This window comes from Polypterus senegalus, chromosome 15 (assembly GCF_016835505.1).
Source record: "Polypterus senegalus isolate Bchr_013 chromosome 15, ASM1683550v1, whole genome shotgun sequence".
Classification (NCBI taxonomy): domain Eukaryota; kingdom Metazoa; phylum Chordata; class Cladistia; order Polypteriformes; family Polypteridae; genus Polypterus; species Polypterus senegalus.
The window spans coordinates 9,241,302-9,265,151 of NC_053168.1; the positions used below are offsets into that span (position 1 = coordinate 9,241,302).

The 23,850-nt window shown below is 44.0% G+C and overlaps 1 protein-coding gene across 1 annotated transcript in view; it reads right to left on the reverse strand.

Moving 5' to 3' along the window:
- Positions 1 to 22,903, reverse strand: part of entpd3 (ectonucleoside triphosphate diphosphohydrolase 3) — a 51,306-nt gene extending 28,403 nt beyond the window's left edge. The window contains exons 1-3 of the mRNA XM_039737478.1: positions 22,827 to 22,903; positions 18,497 to 18,624; positions 13,047 to 13,164 (exon numbers count right to left, since the gene is read on the reverse strand). Of these exons, the coding sequence (XP_039593412.1) occupies positions 13,047 to 13,164; positions 18,497 to 18,616 (238 nt within the window). The 5' untranslated portion in view covers positions 18,617 to 18,624; positions 22,827 to 22,903. The remainder of the gene's footprint in view (positions 1 to 13,046; positions 13,165 to 18,496; positions 18,625 to 22,826) is intronic.
- Between the last annotated feature and the right edge of the window lie 947 nt (positions 22,904 to 23,850).

Consider the following 23,850-nt stretch of genomic DNA (forward strand, 5'->3'; position numbering starts at 1 on the left):
TAGATTTCGAGATTTTGCTGAGTTTTGACGATTTAGACCTCCCTGAGTCCGAAAATACCATTTTTGGTGTGTGTGTGTCTGTCTGTGTGTGTGTATTGTCACACACGTGTGCTTAGGAGGTAGTCAACAAGCCCTGAGGTGAGTGAAATATCGCGATGGATTTGCGGTACTAACACCTCTCTTTCTTTTTCGTCAGACAAAAAGAAGAAAAGTTCCAAAGATGGCCGCCGATTGTCACTTCCATCTCTAGCTTCCTCTGATGATGTCACTTCCGGCTCCATCTCAATGACGTCACGTCCGGTCTCCAGAAGATGACATCACTTCCACTACATCACTTCCGGGTTCCTTTTGATGACGTAGTATCTGTCTGCCAGTCATCTCCTGCCACATCGTTTCCATCCGCCATTTTGTTACAGTATATAAACGCCATCATTGTAATCCATATTTGTCATCTGCTGTAAAGAGTATTTGATCACCCACATTTTTGTTCTTTATTTTGCCTTATACAATTTCTCGTATTAGGAATTTGTTAGTTTTCTCATACCCCTTCGGGTCAGAGCACAGGGTCAGCCATTGCACGGCGCCCCTCGAGCAATTGAAGTTTAAGAGGCCCAGCAGAGTAGGATCTCTTTTAGTAGTGACAGGGATTCGAACCTGCAACTTTCGGGATACCAGCACAGATCCTTAACCTCAGAGCCACCACTCCGCCCTTCTTTTGTTCATTAGACATTATACGGAGACAGTCCCCAACTCTTTTCCTATGTGGAAGCGTTATTTTTCTTATTACAGTGTGTATAAACAGGATAACTTGAGTACACTTTCACTTTGGTCAACCAAATTTTGCATACAAATATCAGGTACAAAACGCAGATTTCTATCAACTTTTGGGCAATTTCCACTAACTGGAAGTGATACTTTACCTTTTATTCATGAAGCAGCAGAGTCCGATTTATTCAACTTTACTTTTATAATAATTTCTCAATATATTATTAATTTGATTTGATTTGCTGTTCATGGTTCTTTAATGTACATAATATAAAAATATAATCCTTGTCTTGCAGTTAACTCTTCCAATATCCATCCCCATATCTGAGTAGATGAGAAAGTCGAGGGGAGACCACTTCTGATTTTTATGAATATTGTTGTTGTTTGTGCTATTTCTGGATACTGTACATCATCAGACGTTAAGACCAATCATCACTAATTTATGAAAATGATTTACAACAATATAATAGCACAGCCACATTGAGTCCAACCTGTTTGTGGGTCTGGATGGTTTGAAATTTTACCACCCTAGGCAACCGAATATTTCAGTCGGAGTACAAAGAAACTCTTTTGTCCACTGTTGACTATAACGCTGTTACTCGCAGTGAATCACACCTTGTAAAATAACAACACTGACGTTTTCAGCCTCTCTCCAATCACCCCACTACCTGTCCACTTGACCCTATCCCTTCACATCTCCTTCAGGCCATCTCCCCCTCACTCATTCCTTCAATTACGCACCTCGCTAACACCTCACTCAGCTCAGGCACACTTCCTACCATCTTCAAACACGCTCTGATAACCCCACTTCTCAAAAAGCCAACACTTGACTCATCCCAAGTTAACAACTACAGGCCTGTCTCTTTCCTTTCCTTTCCATTTCTAATCAGGTCTCTTTCTTCGTTGTACAGAATGGATTGCCGGACTGGTTGGTATCAAGATTCAAGAGGAACAAGTCGACTGAGACGGCTCTACCAACTGTGGCCGACCAGCTAGGACTTGCTAGAGCTACTAATATAACATCAGTCCTGATCCTGCTAGATCTCTCTTTCTTCTCGTCACCCTCTCTGATCTTGGCATCGCTGGTACTGCTCTCAGATGTTTTGAGTCCTACGGCATGTCCTGGTGATGAGTTGTCAAAGGCACACAAGACATGCACAGGGGAGCCCCCAAGGATCAGTGCTGGGTCCTATATTTTTCTCTCTGTATACCACCTCAATGGGCTCCATCATCCAATCTCATGGTTTTTCTTATCAGTGCTATGTGGATGACACACAGCTGTACCTGTTGTTCCCTCAGGAGGAAAATATAGTATCATCTCGAGTCTCTGCATATCTTATTGTTATCCCAACCTGGATGAAGGACCACCATCTCCAACTCAACCTGGCAAAATCTGAGCTTCTTGTGACCCCAGCCAGCCGGTCTATTCGCCTCCCCATCCCTGTACAGCTTGGCTCATTGTTGCTAACACCTACCAAGTCAGTACGCAACCTTGGGGTGGGGAGCAGGTCTCTTTTCCTTACCACATTTCTACTATTTCTTGATCATGCAGGTTCAAGCTGTACAACATTAACATGATCAGACCTTATCTGACAAATCGTGCAGCACACATTCTGGCACAGGGTTTGGTCTTGTCACATCTGGACTACTGCAACTCACTTCTGGTAGGAGTAACCACACGTGCCACCATCCCACTGCAGAAGGTCCAGAATGCAGCAGGCAGCCTTGTATTTAACCAGCTGTGATGGGCACATGTCACTCCTCTCTTCAGGTCACTATATTGGCTCCTGTGGCATAGCAATGGATTGTACAGATTGTGCAAACCACAAGGGCCTACGAGCTTGGGGGGGCCGTGTAGATTTAAAAAAAAAAATGGAATAACTGAACTCACTTGCACAGTTCATTGCGTTCTTAATTCACCGTTTCAGTGACACGTTTGCAGCATCGCCAGGCAGATTCAATCCAATCCATGATGATATTACGTTATCCGGCAGGCCTACAGTTTACACAAATTTAGATTTTGGGAGTTCGGAGGCTCGGAGGCACAACACGTCCTAGTCCGCCTTACAGAGAAGTGCACATTTCAAAATCTGGTGACCTATGGCGTGCCACAGCAGATGTGGAATGACAGAAGTTTTGAAGGACGTCACATGAATAATATAAAAGTACATTATTATCATAAATAATTGTGACTTTTGTACTTTGATTTGATGTCAACAGTTTTCAAAATTTGAAGTCATAAACGGTAAATCATAGCAATTCTGTTGTTAAGTTATGGTCCCGTTAGTCGGCAAACACCAAATATTTGAACAATTTTGACGCTTTTTATACTCTCACCATACGAAGCCATGTTGGCCAGTAGCAGCGATTCCGGCAAACATTATAAGAGTGGTGCTGGTAAACGTCAGGCACGCCTGCAACAGGAATTGAAAAACGCTAAGCTTACCAAGATTTCTACCTTTCTCAAAACCTATCCTAACTACAGGTTCACGGGGGTCTGCTGGAGCCAATCCCAGCCAACACAGGGCGCAAGGCAGGAAACAAACCCCGGGCAGGACGCCAACCCACCACAGGACGCACACACACACATTAGAGACCTAACCTGCATGTCTTTGAACTGTGGGAGGAAACCCACGCAGACACGGGGAGAACATGCAAACTCCACGCAGGGAGGACCTGGGAAGTGAACCCGGGTCTCCTAACTGCGAGGCAGCGGTGCTACCCACTGCGCCACAGTGCCACCCTTTCTCAAAACTGACCAAGCAATTTCCTACCGACAAGCAGGAGCAGACTGGGCATCCTTCAACAAGTGAGGTGACGAGGTCGACCCATCCGCCCCATTATTCATTGTGATGAGTACGCGGCTCGCTCTTTGCTATGAGCCTATGATATGAACTCCAGCTAAACTGTTACCAGACTTAATCTGTACACTGCTGTTTAGACACAACTTCAAATTTGACAACATACTTAGAAATAAAATTTAATGAAAAATAAAAATTTAGTAACCCGGCTTACACGTTATTAGAGTACGTGTCAATGTCATGTCCAAGTGCCAGTACTCTAGTAGGCTAGTAGCTGCTCATTTACAACGAAATAAATGATAACCAAGGTTAGAATGAAAACCTCACATGATTGAAATGCTCTGTCCTAATATGAAAAATTCCTATCCTGTGCTTTATAACTTTATTTCATCATACTAATAATCACAGCTGAAATCCACTAATTATCGCTCATGCAGACAACCAGAGAACAATAAAATGCATAATGCATCATCTAAACTAATTATTAGAAGAACTGAAATACTAGATATGAGATAAAATAAATTGCAATAATGTATGTACTAACTGAAATGTCGCGGTATCGAAACAGAAATCGGCAAAAGGCAGTGTCGCATGAGGCTGGGTGTGGAGCCCAGCCAGGGTGCCCAGGCGGACCGGAGGAAGGCTTGTGCCTCCTCCAGACCACGAGGGGGCGACCGCCCTGGTTGTGTTGGGGGCCATGGGTAGAGGGCATGGGGACCCGTGGCCACTGCCAGGCGGAGCCCCGGTGCCTGAAGAACCCTGGTGTGGCGGAAGTGCTGAGGGGAAGAAGACTGGGGACACCCGGAGGGCTTCCGGGTGCGCAGCCGGCACTTCCGCCACACGGGGGTGTGTCCGCGGGGGATTGCCGGGAAACAGCTGAGGCCCATCCGGGTTGGGATGAAAGGGGCCGCCTCCCTCCGTTCATTAGCAAGAGTCGGGTGGAAGAGGACGGAGCTCGAGAGAGGAGTGGAGGCGGCCAGAAGGAAAGGCATTTAGTGACTGTGGGGCCTGGACTTTGGGAGATTGGTGCTGGAGGCACTGGGTGTGCACAAGTGATTTGTAAATAATGTATATAAAATAAATGAGTGTGTTGGGTGAACAAACAATGTCCGTCTGTCTGTGTCCGGGGCCAGTTCCACAGCAGTTTTGACCAAATATTTCGCTGCAACGTTATGTACTGTGTCACACACATGCGCATGGGAGGCAGCTAAAGGGCTCGAGTGAAGGCAGTTCTGAGCCATGCCGGGATGTGGCAGAGTGCACTAACTCTCTTTCTCACTTCCCTGTAGACCTAACCTGGGAGGTTCCACCTGTCTCTCTGGACGTCACTTCTGGGCCCGAGCCAATGGAGACAGACCTTGCCAGCTCCGGCCCCCCTGATGTCACATCCGGGACTAATCCAATGAAAGATGAACACGTGCCCATCCTTATGACCTCACTTCCTGTCTCCCCTTTAAAAGCCTTCCCTTTTCCCTTCTGTGTCAGTCTTGTTTTGGACTCTGTTGTAAGCACTTCAGTGCTGGTATTTGAAAAGAAAAGACTTGCAGCCAGGATACCAAATTACATGGGTGGCTGCCCCAAACCTTTTTCTGTCTTTGTCTCGTTTTGTGACAGTGGCGTAGCCGGCAGGATGGAGATGTCCCAGAAGAGAAGGGGACAGGACCTGCAAAACACCCAGGTGGGAGCGTACCGGGGCCGAGTATTCAGGCGGGGAGGGTGCCCCGTGGTTCGGCGAGACCCGGTGCGGGCTCCGCTCCCAGCACGCAGAACTAGGCCATCTAGAGAGGCCAGGGAGTGTGCGGGTGGGGCTCACCGAGTTGGGCTGCCCTGGAGGGAGACAAGAGGGACTCAGTATGCTCTCTTGGGGAGAGTGCCTGCCCCCAGTGAAACCACAGCCCCATTTACCACCTAGGGGTGCCCCAGACTGGCAGGTGAGTAAAATAACAAAGTGGAGGTTGGACCCTGAGAGGCCGACCAGTAAACAAGCCTGGTCCTTATGGGCAAAGTATGGCAGTGGCTACGGCCCTTGGAAAACAAGCCCTACCAGGTAATTGAGCAGGTAGCGTGCTATCTGCTCCTGAAACTTCCCCAGGGCTTCACCCAGCCGGTCTGGGGCGTGCAGTTTAAGAACATGTCAGGGCTCATAGAGCTTCTGGAAACACAGAGGCGGCCTCACACTCTGGGAGAGCAGAACCGTCCTTCTGTCAAACTCAGCGGGTATGTCCCAAGACCTAGCCCCTCCCTGTACAACCGGAGCTTGTATCGGGTCCAGCGCTGGCACGCAAAACCGCTTGGAGGCGAGGAGGAATGCAGGTGGAGGGAGGAGGGCTTGGTGTGCTCTGACAAACCCGTTGGCGGTCCCGCATACAGGCGTGGTGATCGTTAGCGGGTTTAAAACTTCCGCTCTGCTCGATTCCGGCAGCAACATTTCCATTGTTGCCCGCCGTTTTGTGCTACGCGACAATGGCTAAAATTCAAGACCAGTATAACCTGTGTCCACGGGAAACCGCTGGTACAGGACCGCCGCTGTGTCATTAGCTACGGAGGATCAGTCCAGAAAGTAACCGTGGCAATCCTTCCTGATCCTCCACACCCGTGATACTAGGGCGGACTGGTCTGAATTAAAAGCGGTGAGACACATACCACTCCGGGGTTAAGTTGGGCCTCGTTATGGGCGGAGATGAACCGTCTCAAGCTGCCTCCACGCCGTGTAATCAGCCGGCAGAGAGAGTGAAGCAGCCGTCCTGGCTGGCGTGGCAACTCCGGGCCGTCGCAGGCTGACCGTCATCCACCGCCGCGCGGGCGGGAGGAAACCACGCCCATTGAGGTCGGCGCTGACCCTCTCTCCGTGTTGCGGTTTCAATTTAAAAGACGCCGGCTTCTTTCAAAGGGAGCAATGGAATGACGACTCCCTGAAGTTTGTAAAAAATGCAGTGGTCCTTGTCAATGGCCAGCGCACATAGTCAGTCGATGCCACAGGGCCCCTACTTTGTGCTAGATAATGACCTCCTTTACCGTGTAGCAATGCATGGCGGGCAGGAGACGAGGCTGCTGCTAGTGCCGCGTACCTTCCGGCGGCAGGTCTGCGAGCTAGCACACGCCCACCTCCTAGGTGGCCACCTGGGCACCGAAAAACATCTGGAGCGGATCAAGCTCCGGTTTTACTGGCCAGGAATTAATGAGGAGGTTAGTCGCTTTTGCGCTTCCTGCCCGGAGTGTCAACTGCGACAGATTCCTAGGAGGGACCGTGCTCCTCTTGTTCCTATTCCCTTGATTGGCGTTCCCTTCCACAGAATCGGGTGCGACCTGGTGGGAGCTCTAGAGCCCTCAGCCCGAGGACACAAGTACATTTTAGTCCTCGTGGATTATGCTACGATACCCGAAGCTGTTCCGTTGCGCTCAGCTACCTCTAAAGCCATCGCACGGGAATTACTAGGGGTATTGGCGCGGGGATCCCCAAAGAAGTCTTGACAGACCAGGGGACCCCTTCACCTCGGAGACGTTCAAGGAGACTGCCAGATTACTGAAAATAAAGCATTTAAAACCTCGGTGTATCATCCTCAAACCGGCGGATTAGTAGAGAGGTTTAATCAAACTCTCAAGCAAATGCTGCGTAAGGTGGTCAGCGAGGATGGAAGGAACTGGGATCAGCTCCTCCCCCTCGTCCTTTTTGCCTATCGGGAAGTCCCACAAGCCTCCACGGGGTTCTCCCCCTTTGAACTACTGTATGGGCGACAACCTCGGGGCATATTGGATATTTTGAAAGAAGGCTGGGAAGAAGAGGCTCTTCCCTCCACAAACATACTGGAGTATATCGCGCAGTTACGCGATAGATTTGGAAAGATTCGGCCTGTCCTTAAAAGTCACATGGAGGAGGCTCAAGCAGCACAGGTTCGCTACTACAACCGGCGTCTCTTGGGAGTTCCACCCGGAGATCGGGTCATGGTCCTAGTGCCTACCTCCCACTCTAAGTTGCTTGCCCACTGGCAGGGCCCCTCGAAGTTAAGGAGAGGAAGGGACTGGTGACTATTTGGTGAGTCAACCCAATCGTCGGCCAAAGGAGCGGTTTATCATGTGAACCTGCTGAAACCGTGGAAGGACAGGGACCCGATCCCTCCTCCGGCCAGCCCGCTCACTCTTCGCTCACACACACGACCTTAACTTTGGCACAGACTTGAGACCCAGGCAGCGGCAGGAGCTGGAAACAGTTATCCGGACCGTTGAGAGGTAGTCAGTGAACACCCCGGAAGGACCTCTCTGATTGAGCACAACATTGTGACAGAGCCCGGGGTTGTTGTCCGAGAACGCCCGTACCGTCTTCCCGAGGCAAAAAAGGCTGAAGTGGAGCTTGAGATCAAGCGCATGCTGGAACTAGGTGTAATTGAGGAAAGTTATAGTCCCTGGTCCAGCCCCATTGTGCTCGTCGGTAAGCCTGGCGGAGTTGGAGGTTCTGCAATGACTTCCGTCGGCAACCAAGTCTCCCAATTTGATGCCTATCCAATGCCACGCGTGGGCGACCTCCTCGAGAGGCTTGGACAGGCTCAATACCTGACCACACTTGACATGACAAAGGGTACTGGCAGGTTCCTTTAACGGACTCCGAAGGAAAAAGCGTTTAGTACCCCTAGCGGACACTGGCAGTATCGTGTCCTTCCATTTGGGTTACGGGGCTCCAGCAACCTTTCAGCGTCTGGTGGACAAAGTGCTTGCCTCATAACTCATACAGTGCTGCCTACCTAGATGGCGTGGTCATCTATTCCAGCACATGGAAGGAACACCTACAGCATGTCCAAGCGGTATTACGGACACTTGGTGAGGCGGGCTCGGATTAATCCCAAGAAATGTTTCTTTGGATTAAGCGAGGCCAAATATTTAGGCTACCTGGTGGGTGGGTACCGTAAGGCCACAGTGCTCCAAAATTGATGCCATTCTGAAATGGCCCGTCCATGAACCAAGCGGCAGGTCCAAGCCTTTCGGGTTAGCGGGTACTACCGCCGGTTTGTACCCGGTTTTGAGAAAGCGGCGCCTTGACTGATTTAACAAAGAAGAGGGCCCGAACATTGTGGTATGGACTGCAAAACAGACACTGCATTTGGTGACTTGAAGAAGGCCCTTACGTCCGCACCTATTTTGATGGCACCTAACTTTTCTTTGCCTTTCATCCTCCAGGCGGACGCCGGACACAGGCCTGGGAGCCGTGCTGAGCCAAAGTGTCGATGGTGTGAACACCCGTCATGTTCCTGAGCGGAAACTGTTGGACCGGGAGACCAGGTATGCAGCGGTGGAGAGGGAGGCTCTGGCGATTAAATGGGCGATTACTCAGCTGAGGTACTACCTGTTGGGCCGTGAGTTCACCCTTGTCACGGACCATGCACCTCTACAGTGGATGGCCCTGCACAAGGAGTCGAATCCGCGGGTCACCCGGTGGTTTCTTGACCTGCAGCCGTACAAGTTTTCGCTCGTTCATCGTCGGGGTGCTCTCCATGCCAACGCTGATGCTCTCTCGGGTTCACGACCTCTCGGTTAGGTCGCCCGACCGGCGGGTCTGGGCTGAGGGGGCCTTGTCACACACGTGCGCATGGGAGGCAGCTAAAGGGCTCGAGTGAAGGCAGTTCTGAGCCATGCCGGGATGTGGCAGAGTGCACTAACTCTCTTTCTCACTTCCCTGTAGACCTAACCCGGGAGGTTCCACCTGTCTCTCTGGACGTCACTTCTGGGACCGAGCCAATGGAGACAGACCTTGCCAGCTCCGGCCCCCCTGATGTCACATCCGGGACTAATCCAATGAAAGATGAACACGTGCCCAATCCTTATGACCTCACTTCCTGTCTCCCCTTTAAAAGCCTTCCCTTTTCCCTTCTGTGTCAGTCTTGTTTTGGACTCTGTTGTAAGCACTTCAGTGCTGGTATTTGAAAAGAAAACGACTTTGCAGCCAGGATACCTAATTACATGGGTGGCTGCCCCAAACCTTTTTCTGTCTTTGTCTCGTTTTGTGACAACTGACAACTAAAACAACTCGATGATGTAATATGGTATATTATATATATATAAATCGCAGTACTGGACAGATAATGTTTAGTAGTTTAGAAAATTAATTTTTATGTTGAACAGTAACCATTACATACAATTTATTTTGTGAAACGGCCAGCCCATGACCAGACCAGAGTCCGTGGCCCACTGGGCATGCATTGTCCAAATGTCATAATGGCCAGTCCACCCCTGCCGACAAGGCTAATTTCTTGGATCCATTGACACCTAACTTTAGGATGTCCATTTTCTCAGAACTTGTGTAAAACAGGTCGATGGTGTGGTAGTATTCTGTCAACCAGTGTTTTGAAATGGCTTCATTTTAGAGCACAGAACAGTTTCTAGTTTCTAGCTCACGTTACATTTTAATCATCTTCCTTCACAAAGTTGGCTTGGAAAAATAAGCGGGTGTTTACCTCTTTTGTAAGTTGCTTTGGATTAAAGTATCTGCCAACCAAATAAATGTAAATGTAATCTTCGCAATCGTGTGATCTGAGAGCACATCTGTCTGCAGAAGAGAGCTTGGTGAAGGTGGGCTGTCATAACTCCACCTTTGACTTCGCTGCGAGCAGACAAGCGAGCGAGAAACGCATCCTCGCTTTGATGAAAATATTAGCAAGAATTGGGAATAAAATGTATTACGTCCGCTTTACTTCTGTTATCACAAGGATACCTCTGAAATGCAGAAGGCAGCTTTTCTTTTTTTAAGTCGAAAACCTTCGCTGCTTCAAAGTGGATGAAGTATTCGGTAATTTTAAAAGGCTGTTTTTACACAATGGGACCCCGGTACCCATTGACTCCATTATAAATTGTACGAGCGTGATAGTTATTTTTAAATATTAGTAATATATATTTCACTTCAGAAAGCAGTCTCATGCAGCTGATTAATCAATACCACGATCATGAAGAAATAACTTTGACTCAAAAAATATTCAGGCTAAAGGAGGACTTTTTTACAATCTTTTTGGTGTTATCATGCACCATAAATCTGGAATATTTTACCAACTGAGATACGCCAGGCTAATTTGTGGAACATTTTAAGAAACTTCTAGAATCTCACTTTCTTCAAATGTGCTTTTTCATACCTTCAGTTCAGTTCTACCCTTCACACCCAGGATACAGTCATAGGAATAAGTTTGGGGACCCCTCTCAGCCTGCATAATAATTGACTCTTCTTTCAACAAAAATTATAACAGTGGTGTGTCTTTCATTTCCTAGGAACATCTGAGCACTGCGGTGTTTTCCGAACAAAGATTTTTAATGACGCAGTATTTAGTTGTTTGAAATGAAATCAAATGGGAAAAACTGGCTGTGCACAAGTGTGGGTCCCCTTGTCATTGTGCTGATTTGAATGCCTGTCACTGCTCAGTGCTGATTACTTGGTTGGATGAGTTCATTAAGCCTTGAACTTCACAGACAGGAGTGTCCAATCATGAGTGGTCAAAGGTATTTAAGGTGGTCAATCGCAAGTTGTGCTTCCTTCCCTTTGACTCTCCTCTGAAGAGTGACAGACAGCATGGGATCCTCAAAGCAACTCTCAAAAGATCTGAAAACAAAGATTGTTGAGTCTCCTGGTTTAGGGGAAGGCTACAAAAAGCCATCTCAGAGGTTTAAACTGTCAGTTTCAACTGTAAGGAATGGAATCAGGAAATGGAAGGCCACAGGCACAGTTGCTGTTAAACCAAACCAGCAGGTCTGGCAGGTCAAGAAAAATACAGGAGTGGCATATGAGCAGGATTATGAGAATGGTTACAGTGGGACAACCCACAGATCACCTCCAAAGACCTGCAAGAACATCTCACTGCAGATGGTGTATCTGTACATCGTTCTACAATTCAGCGCAATTTGCACAAAGAACATCTGTATGGCGGGGTGATGAGAAAGAAGCCCTTTCTGCACTCACACCACAAACAGAGTCGCTTGTTGTATTCAATGCTCATTTAGACTAGCCAGATTCATTTGGGAACAAAGTGCTTTGGACTGATGAGACAAAAATTGAGTTATTTGGTCAGAACAAAAAGCGCTTTGCATGGCAGAAGAAGAACACCACATTCCAAGAAAAACACCTGCTACCTCCTGTCAAATTTGGTGGTGGTTCCATCATGCTGTGGGGCTGTGTGGCTAGTTCAGGGACTGGGGCCCTTGTTAAAGTCGAGGGTTGGATGAATTCAACCCAATATCAACAAATTCTTCAGGATAATGTTCAACCATCAGTCACAAAGTTGAAGTCACGCAGGCAACAGACAAGGCAGACAATGACCCAAAACGCAGTTCGAAATCTACAGAGGCATTCATGCAGAGGGATAAGTACAAAGTTCTGGAATGGCCGTCACAGTCCCCTGACTTGAATATCATCGAAAATCTATGGGATGATTTGAAGTAGGCTGTCCATCAAATTGAACTGAACTGGAGAGATTTTGTATGAAGAAGAGTCAGAAATACCTCATCCAGAATCCAGACACTCATCACAGGCTATAGGAGGACAGCGTCTGGAGGCTCAACTAAGTATTGATGTCATATCTCTGTTGGGGTGCCCACATTTATGCACCTGTCTAATTTTGTTATGGTGTATATTGCATATTTTAATCCAATAAACGTAATGTCACTGCTGAAATCCTACTGTTTCCATAAGGCACGTCATATATTACAAGGAAGTTCTACTTTGAAAGCTCAGCCAATGAGAAACAAAAATCCAAAGAATTAAGAGGGGTGCCCAAACTTTTTCATATGACTGTATGCATACAATTATAATTCTCTTCCGTGGACGTGCAATCTTTTTTAATCTTTACTTTTCTCGGTTTTCTTTTGTGGTTCCTTCCTTGGTGGACCACCTGATCAAAGTCCTGTGTGGCCACCGGTGATGTCTGAATGAAAGCGAATACCCCAACCTTCCCTGAGACCCACTGCTTTGAATCCTCGAAGATAATGGAGCCTAAGAGGAACCAATAAAGAATGACTTAAGAACAATTATGTTAAGCAGAATGCCCAATGGGGGCTGGGTGGTCTTTTGGCCCCTCGCTGGAACAATTGCAGATTTTGTTTTTTTCTGCCCACCCTGACCATCTGACCAAATCGTTGGACTGTCATTCAGAACAATTCTATATTTAAAGCCTCTACCTTTCTTAATTATCTATCTCTCAAATGTAGGTGTGAATATTTATTTATCGTTTGTATACTGTTTATTCTTTATTATTCTTATCTAAATGTAATTTGTTTTGCTTTACATGTCACTACTTCTTTGACACGTTGTAAAGCACTATGTTTAGAGATAAATGTTGTGGCTGATTTTTATAAATAGCAATAAGTGACCACAGCTAGCCCTTCGAACCCCAGTTGTCAAGTGTCACCCAAATCACAATACCAGTTCAGTCCCCCAGTTTTGTCAAACGGACATGGCTATGGACAGTAAGATAACCTCAGGCCTGCATTCATTCTGCATTTAGGGTTTTTTACCTTGGACGTCGCACCTCAGGGTCTGATCCACCACACCCGTGTTGTTCTCCTTCTCGGCAGGCCACTGGTACACATATAGCGTCGTTCGTGACGACCCCGCATCGAGGACGATGCCATGCTGGAATAAACAACAAAACAGAACACTTCATTTGTAAGGGTGAACATCTGTTAATTTTTCTCCAGAATATTTTAATGTTATTGATTTTTAAGTATATTTTCTATTAGAGAGAATGACAATCCCACGCACATACTCACAGAGACGCAGTTAAAAGACCAATGAATCAATAAATAATAATGAATTATATTCATCGAATGAAAATAAGAACATGAAATAACAAAAACATGTATGCAAAAGGCCCTCCCCAGATACTTAAAAACGACTGTAATGCAGTTCAACAACAATAAACACCTAACAATTAACATTAACGACAATGTCCGAAACACAGTCCAGTGCAGCAGGGGCAGATCACGATGGATGAGTGAAAACAATACCTCGTGAACAGCTCTCCGAAAGGAATGTAAAGTTTTGTCCTACCAGTTCCTAAATTGCCAGGAGGTGATGGAGAGCTTTCTCCAGACGAAGACGTATCCAATCTCAATGAATTTACACAGACAGACAGACAGACAGGCACAGGACAGCACAAACATCGAGATGGAAACTGTAATCCAAAGGACAAGTTGTAATCCAATTTTGTGTGAATAGTATATGACTAGACAGACGGACGATCGCAAGCCATTAACGTTTTGCCAGTTCCCTTTTTAAAGAGCTCGCTCGCTCGATTTTCTTTCCAGCAGCCCCTGCTCCCTTCCAGACTGTCCAATAGGGAACTGCCAGGGCTGATGGGATATGTAGTACTATGTACTATTTATGTAGTGCTACTACAAAGTAATGCATTACTGTAATCTAATTACATTTTCAAGTAGGGAGAACGACAATTCCACATCAAAGACAATCCCATATTAGAATAAAAATCAAACAGAATATTTGATTAGTTATGGTGAACATCTATTAATTTTTCCCCCATTTTCAATACCGTAGCCAGTTACACAAAGAGGCAGATGCCAGATGTTATGAAGTAACGCATTACTCTAATCTGATGACAATTTCTGGGTAGAGAGAACAACGACCCCACATCAAAGACAATCCCATACTAAACTAAAACGTAAGCAGAATATCTGAGTAGTTATGATGAACATCTGTTAATTTTTCCCCGGAGTATTTTAATTTTATCGATGTTTAAGTACATTTTCTAGTAAAGAGAACGATGATCCCGCATAAAGGACAATCTCATACTAGAAAAAAACAGCAAACAGAATATTCGATTAGTTATGGTGAACATCTGTTAATGTTTCCCCGATTTTCGATACCATAGCCGGTTACATGAAGAGGTGGGTGCCAAACGTTATGAAGTAACGCATTACTTTAATCTGATGACATGTTCTAGTAAAGAGAACGACAACCCCAGATCAAAGACAATCCCATACTAAACTAAACCATAAACAGAATATTTGAGATGTTATGATGAACATCTGTTAATTTTTCCCCAGAATTTTTTCATTTTATCGATTTTTAATCACATTTTCTAGTAGAGAGATTGACAATCCTGCATTACATCACAATCCCATACTACAAAAAGACAGCAAACAGAATATTTGATTAGTTATGGTGAACATCTGTTAATTTCTCCCCAAATGTAAAAAATGTTATCGATTCTTAATACCGATTTTCAATATTAGTTTTCGATAATTACATTTTCTAGTACACAAATATTACAGTTTAAAGTTTGACATCACATTATAATTACTGACTTAACTAGAATTTTCTTAGCTGCGTTACATACGTTTGTTAGCAAATCTTATATATAAACATCTACGTGTGGAAGTGTGTGTGTGTCTGTCTGTCTGGCCTGGAAGTGAGAGGTGGAGTCAGAGTAAGGGCTCCGCCTCCGAGGAAACAGAAAACTCGCTTAGCCGCTGAAAACACAAGCGGGGTCAGCACGTTAGCAAAATGAAACCTCAGAAGAAACACAAAGTCGCTTAGCCACAAACATCGCAACGGGTATCGCTTTTACTTTCCTCCTGTCACAAATGCAGAAATGATGCAAGCACATCATAAAAACGAGTTCCTTTCAATGACCTGACATCTCTACATTTCATTTTTTTTTTCTGACGATTTCAATAGTTTTTAGGACCCCAGGCTTACACAGCTAGTAAAATATCTTGAAGAGCGGGTCTCGAGGAGGTGAGTGTGGCTGCCCAATCTGCATTCCCTGCCTGGTTTAAGCTGTACATGCACACATTTTACAATGCTGCCAGATCCATACAGTGTGTTATTTTATGATATTACATGATCATCCATTTTACTTCGGGATTGTATTGATGTACAGTAGACTTGGTCTTTATGAAGAAATTAAGATTTTGAGTTTTACGTTGAAAGTCAGCAACTCTTCGATTAACAATGCATTGAATGAATGTCCTGATCAGTCAGGCTTCAAGAGGTGCCACTCCACCGAGATGGTTCTACCTGCTATTGTTAACATATTATAGCTGACTATAGATACTAATATGTCCATCTAGATCTCTCTAGAAATTAGGAAGTGAGGTTTGAATACACAATGGGAGGTCTGAAAATCGAGAGTACACCTTATGAGAAGGATTTAGGAGTCATAGTGGACTGTCAAGTGCCAGGCAGTGTTCAGAAGCCATTAAGAAGGCTAACAGAATGTCAGGTCATATAGCACCTTGATGTGTGGAGTACAAGTCACAGGAGGTTCTGCTCAAGCTTTATAACACACTGGTGAGGCCTCATCTGGAGTCCTGGGTGCAGTTTTGGTCTCCAGGCTACAAAAAGGACAAAGCAGCACAAGAAAAGGTCCAGAGAAGAACGACTAGGCCGATTCAGGGCTACAGGGGATGAGTTATGAGGAAAGATGAAAAGAGCTGAGCCTTTAACCATTTAATGTCCATAAATGTAAAGTGTTACAAATGGGAAGTAAAAATGTTAGGTTTGAATACACAATGGCAGGTCTGAAAATTAAGAGTACACCTTATGAGAAGAATTTAGGAGTCATAGTGGACTTGACGCTATCAACTGGCAGATGGTGTTCAGAAGCCATTAAGAAGGCTAACAGAACGTCAGATTATATAGCGCCTTGACGTGTGGAGTACAAGTCACAGGAGGTTCTGCTCAAGCTTTATAACACACTGGTGAGGCCTCATCTGGAGTCCTGGGTGCTGTTTTGGGCCCACCAGACAGAGCAGCACTAGAGAAAGTCCAGAGAAGAGCGATGAGGCTGATTGCAGGGCTACAGGGGATGAGTTATGAGGAAAGATTAGAAAAGCTGAACAGTTTAAACAAAAGAAGATTAAGAATATGGCAAGCCGAATTAACATTTAGAGATAACTCAAAGTGAATTTTAAGAGATCTGGAAATGCATTTTAGATATCTGAAATTGAATTACAGATATCTAAAAATGCATCTATTTTAAGATATCTAATAAGCTTTTTTATGATAGCTCAAATAGATTTTGATGATGATATGCTGTACATTTTGAGATATCTGAAATCACTTCTTGTAAAATTTCATGTTCTTTCAATGGGACTTCCTGTCTGTTTTAAGATATGTCAAAATGTATTTGAGATATCTTGAAATGCACAGGAAGTTATGTGGAGATATCTGAAAATTAGTGGGAAGTTATTTTAGGATATCTCAATATGTAATTAAGATATCTTTAAAAGCATTTAAGATAACTTACATTTCACTGTTGTTTGAGATATCTAATATATATATATATATATATAAAATTAATTTCATGATATTTTAAAATGGGTCTCTGCTCCATTTCAGATATCTTACAATATATTTCTAGATTTCTCAAGTTGTATTTCAAGATATCTACAATACAATTTAAGATATCGGAAATACATTTTGGGGCGTCACGGTGGCGCAGTGGGTAGCGCTGCTGCAGTAAGGAGACCTGGGTTCGCTTCCCGGGTACTTCTTGTGTGAAGTTTGCATGTTCTCCCCGTGTCTGTGGGTACTCCGGTTTCCTCCCACAGTCCAAGACATGCAGGTTAGGTGCACCCTAAATTGTGCTTGGTGTGTATGTATGTGTGTGTGTGCCCTGCGGTGGGCTGGTGCCCTGCCCGGGGTTTGTTTCCTGCCTTGCGCCCTGTGTTAGCTGGGATTGGCTCTAGCGGACCCACCCAGTAGTTTGGATATAGCGGGTTGGATGATGGATGGAAATACATTTTAAGATATCTTACAACAAACAGGAAGTCCCATTGAAGGAATAGGCATTTGTACAGGAAATGGTTTTGAGATAGCTTAAAATATATGATAGGTCAATTTAAGATATCTGAAAATGTATTTGAGATGTCTTGAAATCCATTTGAGATATTTCAAAATGCATTGCAGATGGAAAACTTGTTCAGAATAAATTTCACACAAACATTAGGAAAGATTTAATCATTACATCTTACATTATGTCTTGCTTGAAGAAGGGGCCGGAGTTGCTTTGAAAGCTTGTATATTGTTATGTTTCTAGGTGTTATTTTGCTTAACTTCTCACTACATCCATAATGGCTAACAAGATACAACACCTGAGTGCTATCCATCCATCATCCAACCTGCTTTATTCTAATTACAGGGTCACAGGGGTCTGCTGGAGCCAATCCCAGCCAACACAGGGTACAAGGCAGGAAGCAAACCCCAGGCAGGGCACCACCGGGCCCACAAGGCCCACCGCAGGGCACACACACACACACCAGGGACAATTTGGGATCGCCAATGCACGTAACCTGCATGTCTTTGGACTGTGGGAGGAAACCCACGCATGCAGACTCCACACAGGGAGGATCCGGGAAGCGAACCCGGGTCTCCTAACTGAGAGGCAGCAGCGCAACCCACTGCGCCACCATGCCACCCTAACCGAGTGCTATTCTTATCTAAATAATTTCTATGTATTAAAACTAGCATCAGCCCCACAGTGCCCTCTGCTGGTCACCACTCTTAACGTCACCCAATTCTGATGAGGGTCCTCACCCCATCACCCTCTGATTCCTGTGCCTGAGCCAATTCTGTACCCATCCCACTTCTTTTAATTTGATGCCCAACCTCTCATGTGGCACCTCATCAAATGCTTTGTGAAATTCAAGATAAATAATATTATCTGCTCTACGCTGGTCATATCCTTTGGTTGCTTCCTCATAGAATTCCAGCAGGTTAGTAAAACACCGACCCCATGCTGACTGTTCAGTAAAATTCCTGCTCTTGCCATGTGCTGTTCAATCTTTTCCTTAATAATTCCTTCTGTTCATTTTCCTGTGATGCACATGAATCTTACTGGCCTACAGTTAGATACTTGGATCTGCCCGGTCACCCTTTTTTATTTCTAGTGTGATAATAAAGAGGCAGCCCTCCTTTTGCTTTCATTGCTCCCCAAACTTACTTTTAGTCCCGGAGACACGTAGCGCTTCTTGTGAATCTGAATGACAGCCACAGCAATGATGACAGAGAGGCTTATCAAGAGGAAACAGAGGGCAGCGGCTCCAGTGGGCTTGGAAGTCATTTTCTTTCCTGCATGAGAAGAACACAGCAGATGTGCATTTAGTTATGCGCTGCGATGGAAGGAAGAGCTTGTTGTGCGGTGCGTGAGTGACGTGAAGGAAAGAGGAATTCATCAATCGGCTCTGGCAGTGGGTGGCCTTCTGGCGTTCAGCACCAATAAAAAATCCTCAATCCTTATGGAAGTTCTCACATTCCCTTGTTATACATTGTCATACATGCGCGCATGGGGGGCAACAGCGGGGTCTAGCTACCACTGTCACACAGATACAGGGCGTAATCAGGTGTGCTAATGCCTCTTCTTCCCTCCCTATTGGAGCAGTAAGACCTAGACTCCTCCCTCCTCTGACTCCAGACCACGCCCACTGATGTCCCGCCTCTTCCCTTCCACAGCAATAAAAGGCAACAGCCTTGCTGTCAGTCCAGTTTTGGTCTCAGTCTCTTAAGGTTACTCGACTCAGAGTATCACACGACTCGTTTTTTTTTTTTGACAAACCTCACAATATATGCAGGGAGGACCCCCAAATCTTTTTCATTGTGTTCTGTCTCTTTTACAACATCAATATAACTTAAAATGGTTTATTTTTGACACCTAACAACAGAAGAAGACTTTTTCATGTCAAAGTGAAAACAGATTTCTTCAAAGTGGTCTAAATCAATTATAAATATAAAACATACAGTTATTGGTCTCATAAGTATTTAATATGACGCCTCACTGGTGTAACCCATCAGTTTTAGATGTCACCTCATGAAGTCACCTGCCAGGAGATTCTCTTGATTAAAGTCCAAATAAGCCTGAATGTGCTGCAAGTCAGTATGGCGGCCTAACCAACACAATAAAGACAAAGGAACACAACAAGCAAATCCACAAAAAGCTCACGTCAGGGGATGGAGACAAGAAAATCTCCAAGTCACTGAATATCCAGTTAAATTTGTCTTGAAGAAATGGAAAACATATGGCAGTGCTGGAAATCTGCTAGAGCAGGCCGTCTACCAAAAACTAAATAGAATGAGGGAGGCCACCGAGGGACCTCTGACAACTCTAGAGGAGTCACAAGCTACTGTGGCTAACATTGGACTGCGCCTGGTAAAAATACACCACAGTGAAGCATGGTGGTGGCAGTATCAGGCTTCTTTGGTGTTCCCTTAATGTGAGAAGTGACATCCTCCACATCTTCTACAACTCTTCTGATGGTCAGTGGGATTTTTTATACTATGGTGTGTTGAGCTGGTAACATCACTTCAAGAGAGGACCACCGATTCAACAAACTAATTAAACAGGCAAACTCAGTTATGGGACACACTCTGGACCCCCTAAAGGTTGTGGCACAGGAGAGAAGTAAAACAAAACTGAGTGCCATTGTGAATGATGCTGCACATCATCTCTCTGACACACCAACACTGAGGACTTGCAGCCAATCAACCATTCAGCAGAAGTGTCATCATATAGTGCCTTTCACATCTATCTATCTATCTATTATATAGTGCCTTTCACATCTATCTATCTATTATGTAGTGCCTTTCACATCTATCTATCAGTAATATAGTGTCTTGCATATCTATCTATCTATCTATCTATCTATTATATAGTGCCTTTCACATCTATCTATCGGTAATATAGTGTCTTGCATATCTATCTATCTATTTATTATATAGTGCCTTTCATGTCTATCTATCTATCTATTTTTCATTTAGTGCTTTAACATCTACCTAACTAGTATATAGTACGTATACAGCTGACCAAATTGTGGTTAAGAATGCCTAAAATATATAAATCCAGTAAAGCTCGGGCTCGCAGTACTTTCTAATGCATGAATTAATGGTATGAATAAGAAAAATAAAATTACAAAAATTCATTACATATTTAGAAAAGGTTGATGTGTTGAAGTAAATGTCACAGGTCAAGCCATTGCAGATGTGAAGCAGAAAAATGTTAACAGCAGTGACAATTGTGCATCAACTGTGGCCGTGCAAATCCTGTCATTTGCATGTTTGTCTTTTTGAGGTACTGTACGGTATACTGATTTAACCACAACTGATGACATCATTAAAGTGGCACATTCAGTTTTACTCTAAACATGTAAGAATGTATTATTTATTAAATCGGGGTGCATCACCTGAGCATACAGCATGTGTGCATGTAAATCTGTACAGTGCATTGTATGTGTGACTACATATTCAATGTACAACATGCTCATGTTCAATATACTGTACATGTTATATACTGTATGTATATTTATCTATCTATCTATATATATATATATATACTGTATATACCGTATATATGTGTGTGTCTGTGTGTGTGTGTTCATTTATATAAATTTATATATATATCACTGAGCCAGTTATTAGGTACATGTGTACAGCTGCTAATTCATGAAGTTCTCTAACCAGCCAATCACGTGGCAGCAGCAAAGTGCATACATCCATGTAGGTGCAGGTCAGGAGCTTCAGTTCAAGTTCACATCAAACACCAGAATGGAGAAGAATGACACCTCAGTGATGGGCTGCTTTGAGTGTTTCTTGATCTGCTGATGCACATAATTACACTCGTACATATCTACAGTATACGTGTATGAGGTGTGGCAAGTTAATTCCCCAAAAACTGCTGTGTAGTGACAATCTGCAAACCTTTCAAAGAAAATGTCTTCACTTTGTCATTAGGGGTTACTGAATGTGATGGGCACAAACAGCAAATGCCAGCATTTAAAATGAATTAATTAAAAATGAATATCATAAATGGATATGTAATGAAATAAGAGAACATTTTCTTCTTTAAAAATCGATATCTAATGCACTAATAGAATTGTTTTTACATTATAAATGGATGTCTAATGAAGTAATAGACTTTTCTTTTGTTTTAATTGAATATCTAATGCACTAATAGAAATCTGTCTTAAGGAAAAAGTCCTTGATTGGATTTTTCTTTCTAGGCTGTAATTCGTTTTAACATTTTTTGGGCAAAGTGACGTTCACATTTAATGTTAGTTGAGATTTCTGTCTATTTTATTGCACTTTGTAAAGGAATATCTAACATACTTACCGACTGCAAGTTTTGTTTCAGAAATATGACATTTAAGATTAATTAAGATAACTTTCTTATTGACTAAATATCTGTCCTTCTGTCTATTTACATATTATAAAAGGATATGTAATGAACTAAAAGAGTGCTTTTCATTTCAAACAGATATTTAATGACGGATTTTGACCTTCACTATAAATGGAGGTTGAATGGAAGGCACTCATAGAAATTTGCCTTAATATTCCCCACTGGATCTTTTCATCTTTTCTGTCTATCATTTATTTATATAGTGCCTTTCACATCTAACTATCTGTATGTACTGTGTATTATTTAAAATACCTTTGCTTCATTATAAATGGATATCTAACTCTCTTCTAGACATTTGTCTTCCTTATAAATTGACATCTAATATACAAAAAGACTTTTTTCTTTATTAAACATGAATATCTAATGTACTGATAGCAATTTGCCTTAAAATTCCTTCATTGAGTTTCTCTGTCTGAGCTCGGATTCTTTTCAGCTCTTCCTTGCTAATCTGACTGTCATGTTTTGATGTCATTGAGATTTCATTTGCATTGTATAATATTCTCATATACAGTAGGTGTTGGTTCAGAAATATCATAATTTATGTCATTTAAGAAATCTTGACAAATGTCTATCATATATATACTGTATTATACACACATATCTGTACAAATCCTATATATATAATTGTATTACAAATCAATATATAATGTGCTGAGACATTTTTCTTTGTTATAAACAGATATCTAACGTCCTAATAAATTTTGCTTTATTATAAATGTGTATCTCAAGCACTACTGGAAACTTCCTAATGTACTACTTGACATTTTTGTATGTTGTTCTCTAATGTGTTGAGACATTTTTCTTTCTTATCTCTATTTGCTTCATTATCCATGGCTATCCTAAAGTGCTGCTGGATGTTTTTCCTTATTATAAATTGATTTCCAGTGTACTACGAGACATTTCTCTTTATTATAGGTGACTGTCTAATGCATCGGATTTCTTTTTCTGAGCTCTGACTTTTTTCCAGCACTTCCTTGGCAATCGGACTATCAGTGCAGGCTAAGACGCGTTGCTCGTCTTTGATGGCTACACTTCTTTTCCTGCCACAACATTCATTTTATAACCCAGACGCATGCAGAAATGAGACTAATAACGCTCCACGTACCTCGGAGGTCTCCCAGCAGACTCGCCTCTTCGCAGCGGAGTGCCTTGTGGTTTCCACCGGCTGCTTTGTGCTGCTCTGTTGATGCTGATAAGCAGATTTGTGCCTCCTGTGGAGTTTTGTACCTATTTGTGATGAAGCCCCTCCCATATTTAGCAGACCGGCTTCAGGATTGGCTACCATGATGAAGCGGCTCCTCCCATCACCATCATCACCACCACCACCACCACCACCACCACCACCATCACCACCGGCCGGCCAGTCCTGCTAGTGCCCGCTTCTTTCTTGATCCTCCATGGCTCATTGAGACTCCGCCTCAAGAGAAACCAACAGGTACTGCAGCTCTCTGGGGTGGCTCAGCGGTTAGCGCTTCGGCCGCACATTTCCAGGACCCTGCTGAGTCAATCTGTAATCCAGCCACTGTCTATGTGCAGTTTTCATGTTCTCCCTGCTCTGGGCAGAGTGGCACAGAGGGGTAAGGATTTAGAGTTCAGACCCTGAGGTTGTGGGTTCAAATCTCTCTGTGAGGAAGAGCAAGTCACTTCACCTGCCTGTGCTCCAGTTGGAAAAGCAAAAGAAATGCAGCCAACTGCACCTCAAATGTTTTAAGATGCCTTGGATAAAAACGTCAGCCAAATCAATAAATGTAAGTGTAAATACTCTGGGTGCTCTTTGTCCGCCATCCGTAGCACTAAAATGGTGGTTGCAAAGTCCCACCTTGCACCCGATGCTCAGCTCCACGTCCATAAAAATGTCCCTGTTTGTGAGTTCAGCAACCTGACCATGAAGATGTGTCCTAAGAAGCACCCTGGGTGTGGGATGATCCTTGAAATCTTCACCTGATGTCGTTTTTGATACGAGGACTAAAGGAACCCACAAAAACGAAAAGCGAGAATGAATAATTCATTGAACAGAGTGGTCCCTTAATAAACAATGAAGGAGGGAATGAAGCAGAAGACGGTGGCCGTCAGGACTGGGAAGTAACCAGAGTGGACGGTCGGGGCACACAGCTGATCTGAGTGCTTGT